The sequence below is a fragment of the Poeciliopsis prolifica genome, unplaced genomic scaffold, assembly GCF_027474105.1.
Source record: "Poeciliopsis prolifica strain line A6 unplaced genomic scaffold, Auburn_PproV2 SCAFFOLD027, whole genome shotgun sequence".
Taxonomy (NCBI): domain Eukaryota; kingdom Metazoa; phylum Chordata; class Actinopteri; order Cyprinodontiformes; family Poeciliidae; genus Poeciliopsis; species Poeciliopsis prolifica.
Window position 1 is genome coordinate 1,734,654 of NW_026562402.1, and position 13,075 is coordinate 1,747,728.

The 13,075-nt window shown below is 36.7% G+C and overlaps 1 protein-coding gene across 1 annotated transcript in view; it reads right to left on the reverse strand.

Annotated features, from left to right (window-relative positions):
* The window catches only part of LOC129371809 (copine-9-like), a 77,578-nt gene that overhangs the window by 16,305 nt on the left and 48,198 nt on the right, over nt 1-13,075 (reverse strand). Inside the window, exons 9-16 of the mRNA XM_055048618.1 lie at nt 12,958-13,061; nt 10,435-10,539; nt 7,734-7,775; nt 7,406-7,481; nt 6,910-6,963; nt 6,619-6,680; nt 6,174-6,220; nt 1,387-1,568 (exon numbers count right to left, since the gene is read on the reverse strand). Of these exons, the coding sequence (XP_054904593.1) occupies nt 1,387-1,568; nt 6,174-6,220; nt 6,619-6,680; nt 6,910-6,963; nt 7,406-7,481; nt 7,734-7,775; nt 10,435-10,539; nt 12,958-13,061 (672 nt within the window). The remainder of the gene's footprint in view (nt 1-1,386; nt 1,569-6,173; nt 6,221-6,618; nt 6,681-6,909; nt 6,964-7,405; nt 7,482-7,733; nt 7,776-10,434; nt 10,540-12,957; nt 13,062-13,075) is intronic.

Genomic DNA, 13,075 nt, shown 5'->3' on the forward strand with positions numbered 1-13,075 from the left:
AATAACTTTTTCTGAGTTTTATTTTAATTTTTTTTTAGCTCCCGAGCTAAAAAAAAAATTGCTAGAGAGAGGGACAAAGGTCAGCCACGCGAGGTTGACTTTAACAATTTAATATGAAGAAGTACTACAGAATTTGGTGTATTTCTGTTCAGTTAAAAAAGAAAAAAAAAAGTGGATGACCCATAAACAGACAGAGCAGCAGGAGACAGTTATCTAATCAACTTCTGCTGTGTTCAGACCATCACTTATTCCATCCATTTTCTTCCACACTTAGCAGGAAAAATAAATCCTCTTTGGAGCACAGTTTTGCATGCTTCTAAAAGAAATTGAAAGTAATATTAACAGGTGAATTGTCATGTATGGAAGACCAATCCTGATATTATTAGGCAATTCAGAAATAAATGCATGAAAGCTTAATAAGTTAATTACTCACCACAAATTAGTTCAACAAATGAATTAATGTGCCATCAAATGCAACAAGATAAAAACACTGATCAAAATTAGACTTAAATTAATACTTTTTAATTAAATTTTATCTTTTTATCTATTATAATGTATCAATGTATAATTTTTCTAATTTTGTTTTAATATATTTTTCTTTTATATTAGAGAGAGGACAATTTGTTAATATATTTTTGTAGTCTTTGTATTTTCTTATTTTATTCCTTAACAAATATATTCACAAAAGAAAAAAAAAGCATTTTTTTGTTGTTCTTTTTGTATCTTACTTCTTGTTTCTGGCAGGTTGGGACCTCCAGGAACTTGGTCTTCAGACATTTTGGAGACTACTGCTATTTTTGAGTTTTCAAAAAAAATAATAAATAAAATAAAACTCCCTGGCTTCCCATGAGCACTTTAGCTTCCGAATGTTTACCCACATCGCAATAAATGTGTACACCACATTTCCTGGCTGTTCAAAAACAAGTATTTTAATATAAAAGATTGTGGTGAAACGTAAAAGTAAATCTGTTTCTAATTATTTCCTTCATAACATGCAACAACATATTCATCTATAATACAATAGAAAAAACTACTGAATTTGAAGCATTCCTTTAAAATTGTGTGTTCATTTGCCTAATAATCTTTGCCTATAAAATAAAAAAGTTTGTGGTCATCTAGAGTTAGCTTGTATCTAACAATACAAATCCCTTAGTTTTGCTTCAGCTTAGCATCCAGAAATGTTTGACAGTCTGCCTTCTTCCCCTGGGGACGGAGCCAAGAGGAAGAAGAGAGTTTGCCGGGAGATTCCCGCTGGCAGGCAGATGAGCTATCGTCTCAACTTGTGTGCCCAGCTGTTGTTGTAGCCACACGTCTTGGCCCAAGCCGACTGCATGGACGTGCTCCGCAAGTGTGAATTTATGTTTTGTGTGCATGTGTCCGTCTTACCAGTGGGAAGGCGTGGGAGATTTTGCCATCAGGGGGCAGCTTAGCTCCAAAACCGTAGGCAGGAAAGAGCTTGTCACTGTCGTAGTCCTGGATAATCTCCCCCACTGCTTTCAGGGCCATGGCATATGCATTCATCTGGTAGGGACTCATATAGTGGAGGGAGGTGGGCTGGGACGGGTTACCTTAAAAGACAACACAATAGGCATTAACAAAGGAAATATCTCCATGCTGTAACAGAGGGTTTTCCCATACGTCACACTGCATGTTTGACCAGCAACAGATCTAAGTGGATTTTCGCATAAATTATGGGATTAGGAGTACGACTCTTCATGTTCTCAATGTTACATTTGTCACATTCTCAGCTGGTGTGCTTCGTTCTCAAACTGCATGGTGTCAAATGAAGCAAACCCTTAGAAAACCTGTTCCATTCTCCCATATGGTGCCGCTATTGAAGAAAATAAAACGCAGCTTCCTTCTTTAGGACAAGTGAACAAAAATCTTTTGTCATTGGTAAAGTCTATAAGACTACATTTCTCCTGCTAGTGCTAGTATCTTTGTTTTGGTTGTATTTACCTATAATTCCTTGCAATGTAGTCCGTTTCGTGCTTTTGGAGCGGACTCCGGTCCAGTTGGTGTTCACATATGCACAACAGTTGACCTTAACCAAACCTAAGCCTCGGTTTTTTGATGGACAAGAGTTAACTTGTCTCTTGTCCATCAGAGTTTGATCCATCAGAGTTTGATTATACATTCATACTAATGGTAAACCATGTCCAAATACAATGTACATGATGCTAGAGTGGCTTTTGTAAGTGGCATATTTTGATAAATGTCAATACACATTATGTGATTCTCTTTGGAGCGATGGTCTATTTCTCCTACTTCAGAACTCAATAAATTTTTAAACAAATTAATTGTAAAATGTGACACTTACAGCCTGAATTAGACTCTGGCCTCCAGCCAGACACATACTGTTCAGGTGTCTCGGGACCGTCTGTACCTGAAGACCGTGACTCAAGACAAACAGTAGGGTTTGAAAAAATACGGGCTCCTTTCTCTGCTTTGATTATGTAATCTACTTGACACACGGGCTTCTGAGAGTTGTGTGAATGCTTGGATAGTATCCGGATGGGAAAGGAACACAGATCCATGAGGAGGCCCAGTTGAATACATCAGCCTAATCAACTTCATCAAAATTTAATGGCAATGTGTTTTACTGGGAATTGCCGCATAACTTTATTTGTGCCCCAATAACAATTTTTGGCAGTGTTCACAACTTTGGCCCATAGGAGGCACAGTGGAAACTAAGTTGTAGTTTGACAGATTTTGGAGGATTCCTCCTCCTCCATGGTTTGCCATGGTGGGTTAAAATTGGCCGACCACACTGATTAAAGCTAATTCCCTTGAAAATGTGTGGCTTTGCTTTTTTCCAAACTTTCATTAAACTTGAATGTAGAACTTCAAATGATAAACAAATCCTTTGTGTTTCATATTGTAAGAAACTAAACTGACCCGTGCCTGGCTGGTCAGGCTTAACGCTACAATGTTAAAGTTTCATCAGAAAATAAGTTTTATATATATTTGTTAAAACTGCCACCATGTTGTGATAGTATGTTATGACACACAGATGTGTGAACAAAATTTATCTACTCCATTTTCTTAGTATTGCCATCTGACAAAATGCACCACTCCTGACCAAAAACAACCAATCAAAGCCGGGAGGCAGGGCTTAGCGCTGTCAATCAATCTCTTGTATTCACTGCTAAATGCTAATGGCAGAGAGAAAAAAAAATACTTAGCAATGCAGGAAAACCGTTTAACTGCCGTTATCAATGGCTAGACTAAGCAGCCAGTGCATTCACAACAAACTCTGCTAACTGCAGATTTGCTGTAAATGTATGTGAAAAACCCAATGCTGCTAAACCTGAGAGCAGAAAGGAAGAATATCACATCTTATAGCAAACAATAATCAATAGAGTCATAATAGGAAGTAATCAGTCTTATTATAATGTTTTAGCATTTACCCCCACAATGATTATCATTCCTGTAGTAATAGCTCTTACGACTAAATGCCATCTGTCATTCCTGGGTTTATGATAAGATTCTCGTCAGAGAAGCTTTCTATTAAAGGACAGGAAAGGACCCATTTGATCTAAAAAGCCATAGTTACGCTGACGTTTTCCACACTGACAGATCCAGCTACGTGATTCCCCTTATCTAACTGAACTTCCAGTTACGCTGCGGGTGTACAATACGCTTCTGAAAATATAAATATCAAGTTGAACTGTGCGGATCTGACATGTTTTAGCAAAACTCATTCATTATTTTAAACCTATTCACTCAGTAGAACACCAAGAAGTCATGAAGGGATTCCAAACAAGAGCGTTCCTGGCCATCACTCTGACCACGTCCCAGATAAGAGGTTCAATGGATCATACTATTTCTAAAAGGTTGTATATAAAAAGTGAAGTGTTCCTTATTTGCTAAAACACGTTTTAGAAACGGCCTGAGCAAAATAACATAGTCTGCTCAGTCTGTGTGTTCAGTAACTTACCATCAGATGCTGTGAAGTCAATCGCTACAGTGAAGTTCATAAAATAGGGTTAAATTAGTCATAATCTTGTGAAAATATAGTCATAATAATACAAAAATAAACTCAACCAAAAATAAAGGTGTAGTTTAGACTGAAGAAGTCTTCATTCATAATACAAGAATGACGTCATAATATTCCAACTCTCTCCTCTCATTATTTTATTTACTCTGGTATACATTCATTTTCATATTACTATGAGTTTATTCTTGTAATTTTACTTTTTAAAATGTTCTTAGCAGAATTCGAATTCTATGACCTAATATAATCTTATGAATCTTAAAAGTCAAGTTTTCATTAGATCATAATCAACAACATAAAATCTTGAAAGCATCAATTACAATGGAAATAATCTATATAATGTATTTCACCTAACGATAGAGTTGCTGAAATGAACTTATTAATAATATCTTAATGTATTTCAATAGTTTGATCTTAAATCTGAAATGAATCTGCATCCAAACAAAACATTGGATAAAAAGGATGTGGAATGAGTAGAACATGGCTGTTCAGCCTGGAGGAAACAAAGCAGGTGAGATCTGTGATCACCAGCTGCTAGATAAAATTAAATGAAAGGTTTGTTTCACAGCTATCAGTTTGAAACAACTGGATCAATCACAGGAGTCCTCCCCTGCAGCTTCATGCACCTTTCATGACCTGACATCATTTCCCCCATGACTTCTGCAGATAATTGTACACAGAGTCTAACGTGAAACAAGTCAAATGTGTATTAAGAAAATAAAAGAATCAAGATGGTGCAGTAAAATGGCAACGACAAGGAATGAAAAACTTCAAATGCAGCGCATGGATAGCTGCGTGACTGACAGTTCAACGCTCAACAGTTCAACAGGAGAAGGGAGGCAGCGAATGCTTTGTGGGAGGTTGTCTGCATTATTAAAAATGTTTTGTCTTCCACATTCCCAAATCACAAATCTTCAGTTGTATTTTTGATGGATTTTTAACCTAAGCTGAATCAACTGAATCATGAAACAGATAAAACAAACCTTCATGATCTTACTTGTTTTCTGAATGCTCTGATAAAATAAAACTACATATTTTTCTACTTTGCTTAAAGCAGTTTTAGTGAATGTTGTAATTTTTGTAAAACAGCATTTTGATATACTATGTTGTCATCAGCATATTTAATAGAGCCACAATAACAGAAAGTTCTAAAGTCATTGGACATTTGGTGGTTCTGTTGTTAAAACCTGGAAAGTATCTCTTACAAGTCATAGCAGACAACAAATGATGTAGTTAAAATGTCTGAAAATATTTTCCCTCTATACTCAAGATCTATTCCATTGTTTGAAGATGTCTGTCTTCACTACATCTTACTCAACTCAAATCTGGCTACTCTTTAGAATAGATACTACATATTTTAAGTCTTCTGAGAAACATCAAAATGATTCAAAAAGCCTTTTGAGAATTTTTTGTGATAATTGAGACTAAAATTAGGCTAGAACTTTTTATCTGTGGCATAGTTCATTAAAATGGCACATTTCTGAAGTATTAAAATTGATTTCAATAGGCACTGTATTAGCGATTAGGTAATGCATTCAACAAGTACTTTTACTTTTTTAATAATTTTAAAATCCAGTACTTTTTCACTTTTACTAAGTGAGAATGTTTATGTAGTACTTTTACTTTTACTAGAGTACATTTTTGTTTGTGAAAATGTTTTGAGTACCTTCTCCACCACTGATGAGTTACATGGGGATCATTGTCCTAAAATATAGCAGAAACAGGCAAGAAAAACGCAGCAAAAATTTTAGTAAATTGTAGTACAGAATTGATGTAACACTTCTCCTGTCATACCAACAGCAAAATTTCACAATAGCCCTGTAGTGTCCGCTTTAAATGAACTCTAGTCCATTTACCCTAAAAAATCCAGTTTGTTTTGAGAGATGTGAAAGTGCAATCAAACTCTGATGCTCACTCTGGTCCATCTAAATACTTATGTCTCAGTTCAGTTGAAGTGAACTCTGGTCCAGTTCAAATGCTTATGTGAATGCAGGCACCGACTCTACCACTGATCCACAGGGACCCCTGTTAGGCTGCCGTCTTTCACTTGAAGATCAAATATAACTTCTGGATGTTTGGTATTTTTAAATAAAATAAAAAATACCATAAAAACTGTTAATTTCCTTGAAAATGAGCAAAATAACAGTCTGCTCAGTCTGTGTGTTCAGTAACTTACCATTAGACGCTGTGAAGTCAATCGCTACAGTGAAGTTCAGTTGTGTCCTGTTGCACATGGAACATGAAATGCTTCAGTAAACCTGACATAGGTTATATGTCTGACACTCAATACACTAAAAATATACACTACAATTCAATCAGTTTCTTGCTGACTGCTTGGTGGCTAATTAGTATGACATGACAGCAGCCTCACACCACCCTGTGGGTTTAATTGGATCAAACTGATGGAAGCCGTAATTAAAGGAGAACTAAATAATAAAACTGCAATGAGACCTTCCTCAAAACGTAATCAATTCTCTACAAACATGATTCCATATTATGCCCACACTTGAGATTTTGGGGAAATCCCATCAAGTCTCTTCAGTCAAACACATGAACACACATTTACAAACAACAGGGAAAAAAAATCTGTTTGGTGATGTGGTGATTATCATTCCACTCACCCTCCACGGATGAAATCCACAAAGGTATACTCCGACTCCACTTTGAAGGACAGCAGAGTTACCTGGAAAAACAGAAACACACACGCATATCATCAGACACACACAGAGGCGGCGAGTGGATTAATGAACGACGGAAGAGAGGAAGGTAAAGAAACAAAACAGCTGGCCAAACAGCAAAGAGAGTCAATAAGAGGAGCAGGTCCGAGAGGTGAAATTTAATTCCTTAAAAAATACGAACGATGCGGTTCAGAGAAAAGGACAGAGAGTTACAACCGATCAGGGCGCACTTACAGTCCCAGAATTGATGTATTTCTTCTTCTTGCCTTTCTTCTTGGGGTTTAAAACCTGCAGATGAATGGAAAAGTCATTTGGAGATTGAGAAAATTTAACAGACACGCTTTGTACTCCAGCAGGACAGTTAATGAATGAGCATGAATAAGTCAGTATGAAGGCATTTGAAAAATGATGAAGTTGTAGTACATCTTCACTGACACAACTATGGACCAGTGGACGTATTAAACTCACCATACAATTCAAACCCGCTGATGTTTAGGCCTACCTATCAATGTACTGCAGGTTCAGTTAGTCAAATGTTGCTAGGATGGCGCTCGGCCAGCTGGCCAGATAAACAGAGTTAGCTACCTAAATGCACTAAGTGGTCTTTTCAGGCTCTTAGAGGGTTGTAAAATGTTATCTTTTATATAAAAATTACAGCATAAAGATGAAAAAAAGAACAAACAAACAATGCTGAATAGAAAGAAAATAAACAGAAGCATATATTGTTCACCTCGTAGACATTGAACTGATTCTGCCCTCTGGACAGCTCCCTGTAACTTGTGGTGAACTCTCCAATGAAGTCATGGCTGCAGACAGAAAAAATAAAAAATAAAAAACAACATAAAAAATAATTGTCTATTCAAATAGGCAAGCAGGAGACATCATTTTATAATCTAAGAGGGGTTGATGTGTTTTTCTTTCCATCCACATTTCTTTCTGAATTTCGCCAGATGTTTACCACATTTCTTTTCTTAGAATAAATAACTTTTAAATCAGTTTGCTTTTCTCAAAATCTTTGCCAGAAACAAAAACACACACAATAGAAAAAAGGCTTTTACCTTCCATCTCGATCCCAGTCGTACACGTCCACCTTCACAGTCCTAAAAAACAAATTAAACATGAGACTTTTTCTGTACCACACGGCCTCATGTCACTTGAAAAGAACAGCAGGTTCTGGTTTAAGAGGAAGGGGAAAAAAATCTCTCCATCATAGCAGAAGCAGATAGAACAATTACAGTATATATTGAATAAATGATAAATCACACTGAAGAACTGTTGGCGCCGCAGGTACTGGTGATTATCTGAACTCTGGGCCCAAATTAGTCCAGAGAGAGAGAAAACAATTTTGACATGTAGGAGAAAATCATTTGAAGTTAGAATGCATTAGCATAAAAATTATTTCACCTTCATGTTAATTTGCTCAGTTGTGTGATTTGAACATCACATTAGTTGGCTAAAATATTGCATGTTATTCAAAGTCATTAGCATAGACAGCAGAAAATCTGAGCATATTGGGCTCTGACTGCAGCTGGGAGGGACTGACACACGACGACCAGGTCGTAGGTGAGAGCTGTGAGACACAGGCGACGCTCTGTAGTCACTCTATCTGTCATTACACTAATCCCATTTTGAAAAGTAATTACAGACTGGTCTGAGTGGTCTCCAGCAAGTGATGTGATGCATGAAGCAACTTTTAAAAGCATGGCTGGCCTCAACCTTACAGCAGGTAGTCAGCAGGAAAAGTCCAGGAAATACATAACTATTGGCTTTACTGTGAATGAAAACTGTTATGTTATTTAATCTATTTTGATATAATGAAATATAGACAATATTGTTGTAAATTTTGCACAAAACATTAAGATACCTTTGTGAAAAAGATTAAGCTGATGAAGCCAACAAGTAATGGAGCTTAAGCGAAAATTCAACCTTGGAGACTCGATCCAGCTGACATTCGTCTCGCAATCGCCACGTCCTACCTCAACCAATCAGGGCTGGAGCAACTCTCCGCTTCGAGCCTATCATCATCCAGGACCGTCTTCAAAAGGCAAGCTATCAGAGGGTCGACCCGCTCGTCGCTGCACACAACCCACCTCCCTTCCCCTCTTCTCCACCTCCGTCCTGACGGATGTTTCCAGGATCCTTATGCACCCAGCTCCACCACCGGTTTTCGGCCCCGCGGAAGACTGTCCGAGCTCGGCCGAGCTGATGTCCTGCCCGCGGTGATTCGCGACTCACAGTCTTCAGCCGGGGCCGAGCGCCAAAGATTCTGTATCATTAAATCTCTAACTGCTATTCTCTTCTCTGTGTGAGTCTCTCCAGATTGAAATGAGTGTTTGTAGCTTCAAAAGGTTTTCTGTGACGAGCCTGGAAGATGTTCATTGCAGTGAGTTATTTACACTTTCTAGTTTGAGAATCACACAGTCTGAGAAATCTCCATTAAATCTTATAAATTCTTAGTAAACTAAATTTGGAAGGTATTTTAAGACTTAACTTAAACAACATAATTTAGGGGCTGCATGCTTTGAAGGACCCAGACTGTCTTAACCCTATATACTCCATGACAAGTTGTTTTGGAAAAATGTGGCTTTTATTTCTTACATTATGACTTAGCATTTTTGTGTTTCATGATGTAAAGAACTTGAAAATGCCTTGTTGTTGAAATGTGCAATAAAACTAAAATTTGACTTTGATTTTTATTATGAGTAAACAACCCATAGAGGTAATTATTTTCTGAGGCTGAGAAATATGAACAAAACATGGAGCTGCAATAGCATCAATAAACATTATGATGACAAATAAATGTTCATTAAAATCACCCTTCCTTTTTCCATTCGCAGTATAGAGTAGAGTTTTAATCCGTGGCAGATACTGCCAAATATTATATCAAGGCCTCTGAAGTTCCCTTAAAAGTGATTTTAGTTTTCTTGTAAACCAGTAGGGTGCTACTATAAATTAAGCATCCTGGCTGCTTCGCAAAATAAATTGATTTGTTGTAAGATAGTGTTTTAATATTAAAAAAATATCTTCCTTTATCCCCATCATCTCTGTCTATTGTAGCTTGGAAATTGTTAACAACGTATGAATGTTTATTAAAAAGCAAATATGACAAATATGTTGAATAAACAACCTAATAAAGAGCTGTAGTGAAGCGAGGCTGAGTGGGATCTGCCTGCATTCGTCTCTCTCATGAACTGCTGATGGGAGCAGCTCTCAATTTATTCCAGTGTGCTGCGAGAGCCGACTGTCAGACATGAATTCATGTAGTGTTGTTCTATATGATAATGCATGAAAAGCAGCTACATTTTCATCTGTAAACCCCATAAAAGTAGCATTCAGTTGGTCGGATCCTATCATCAAGGCTTTCTTAAACAACAAAGAATTTAATATGGAATGATTAAAGGTGCATCACTTAACTTTACACAAGCATCTGCTGTTCTAAAGGGTTGACAATATGTGGTACTGTAATGGTACTGTAACACTGTGCCCGGTCCGGCCCGATTGGTATGTATGAGACAGCGCTGTGTGAACACTGAGTCAGTCTCAATAACACCAGTGCTGGTCCCTGGGACACCATGACCGACTGCTGGCATTATTCTGACCGCCCCAGTAACAGGTGATGTCATCTATTTTAAAAGTCAACTTGAAACTTGTCCCCATTTAATTGCATTTTTTATGAGACTTGAGTGCTTCTCTCTTAATTTAAAAACGTCAACAAATTTGTGGATCCCGGGATAATAAAGCGGTGAGAAAATTCCCGACCTGTCATAGTCGCCGTTGCAGAGGGCTCGAACGGGGATGGTGAAGGGCTGCCACACCGGATTCAGCGTGTTCTTGATCACCTCCGTCTTGTGGCAGATGGTGAACCTGCCAAAAGAAAATGACATATGAGGCGATAAAAAAAATGTGCAGATAGCTGTGGGCAGATCATTACGACAGTGTTAGAAAATTCTAGATAAGAAATAGAATAATAAATCTCTGCCAAAAAAAAAAAAAAACGCAGACATTTTCTAGAAAAATAAGGAAATTTCAGAGTTTGAAAAGTCTTGGTGAATCTCAAAATATTAGATTTTTTTTCTGGGAAATGTTTGACTTTTCAAACAAAACATGTCCAAAAGTTTAACATTTTTGAAGCTCAGAAATCTCCAAAGTTTTTTCTAGAAATTTTCCAAGATTAGTCTAAAAACGTTTCGAGTTTTTATTGTAGAAATTTAAATAACTTTTCAAACTTAGAATAAATTATTTTTTTAAAGCTAATTTTGGACTATTAAAACCCAGAAATGTCCTTGTTCTTTTGTAGAAAATCTCATAAATTAATAATTTTCTGCTAGAAATATACTCTTTTATTCTTTTCCCATCTGAAGTGGCCCTAATACTCCATCTCCTGTATTTTTCTCTATAATTTGGCAAAAGGGTTCAAGGCAACTGTGAATGTTTCTGCATAAGTACTTTTTTGAAACAGAACAATTGCAGATGAATATTTATTGCTGCAAACATCTCTAAAAGGCACATCTGTGGAAGAAAATAAAAACTGATGGTGAAAACTGCGTTAGAAGACACAGGCGGCCGAATTAATTTATGTTCAAACAGTAAATGTGGTAATTGGTGTCACTGAATGGATGTAAAATCTCCCGGTGCATTCCCAGCACATCTCTGTTATTTTTTAAGCCTGGACTGCGCAGAACCAGTGACTGCTGAGGTTCAGTGCTTCCATCAGCGTTGCCTATTAGTGATGGCGGTACTTTGGGATAATTGCCTGAAAAGGTTTCTCTATGCAGCCTTATCCTGTCATCCCTGGAGTTGAAGCTTAATAATGCGGAACTGAACATGATTGACTGGATGCATTTAGAGATACTCAACATAAAATACTCAATGAGGTTTTTCAACGTTGGACAGCTGTGGCTATACAGCCTGTAAGATTGGTATTAAACACCTCAGTTTATTTCTCAGTAAACATCAATTTACTATTTCTATTGATATGACATTTACACCATTTGTCAGTGTCAATACATGTGAAATAAAGCACACTAACTGATTAGTTTATAAATTAAGACATGCAGTAAAGAGGAATAATATGGGCAACACGTTCTGAAAGGAAACAACGTCAAGTTGCAAACAATGATAAAGAGGCGACTTATGAATCTGGCCAGCAGAAATTTATAAAGAGTTTCCCAAGATGTAACTTTGTATTTTATTTATTTTCGGGGAGTTCAACTCCACATATCAGCTGATGACTTTGCATACATTTGCATGCACTTAGGGCTGAGGTACTTTAAATATTTAGTTTGAAGCAAAATCTTGAGTTTGTTAGCTAAATATTTAGTTCAGAGCTAAGTATTTAGCTTGCTAATGAAATATTTTGGTTTGAGCTAAATATTGTGTATGTTAGCTAAAAATGTCATTTCTTTTGCAAGTTTTAGACAAATTTATATATGTAGTTAATGATTATTTTCTTGTTAGTCCCATTTTTGGGGATATTTTTTGTATTTTAAATAATGCAAATAATTTTAAGGCCACTTACCCAGAATTTCCATTTTGTGGACTAATATATTCTCATTTCTTTGTACATGCACATCACTTTTATTAATAATGATTTTACATGCTGTATGAAGAATTTTCATACACAGAATGGTTTGATCTTATTTATTCTCATGGAATGCAGTGAATAGTGCATCTGGAAAATATTCACTGTGCTTCATTTTGTCACATTTTGTTATGTTACAGCTTTATTCTAAATTTTATTAAGTTTATTTCTTTCCTCAAAATTCTGCATAAATACCCCAGTTTGACAATGTGGAAAAAGTTTTGCGATTTTTGCAAAATAGTTATGAATTAGAAAAGACCAAGAAATTAAATTTACATAAGTGTTCACAACATTTGCTTTATAATGTGTTGATCCACCCTTAGCAGGAATCACTGCTGCTCTTACAAGCCTGTTCCTTGCAAACTGAGTCACTGAATTACTTTTGGTTGGTCAACATTCATAAAAGTTTGTGTCCATTCTGAACCATCCCGTCCTGGCTAGTTAACTTGGAACATAACTCTTTCTGTCAGTAGCAGCGTTCCATTGACCATTTAATTGCGCAATTTGGCATTGTGAAAATAAATGTGCTTAATGGAAACTCAACAGCTTCAGAAGAAACATGTTTTTCAATAAAAGAATAGTGGTACAATTTTGGGCGCACATTTGTAATGGAATGACAACTATAATGATTATTCAATTCCATTTTTCAAACTGTAAACGTAAAAGAGGCCCGTCCAGCCACCCTGACGAGTCATACTCACGTTCCATCCTCATTACTGCGGTAAAACACCAGGAAAGGGTCAGACTTTCCGAAAAAGTCTTTCTTATCCAGCTTGTTGGCACACAACTGCATCGTAGCGATATCCTGACGGAGAAGAC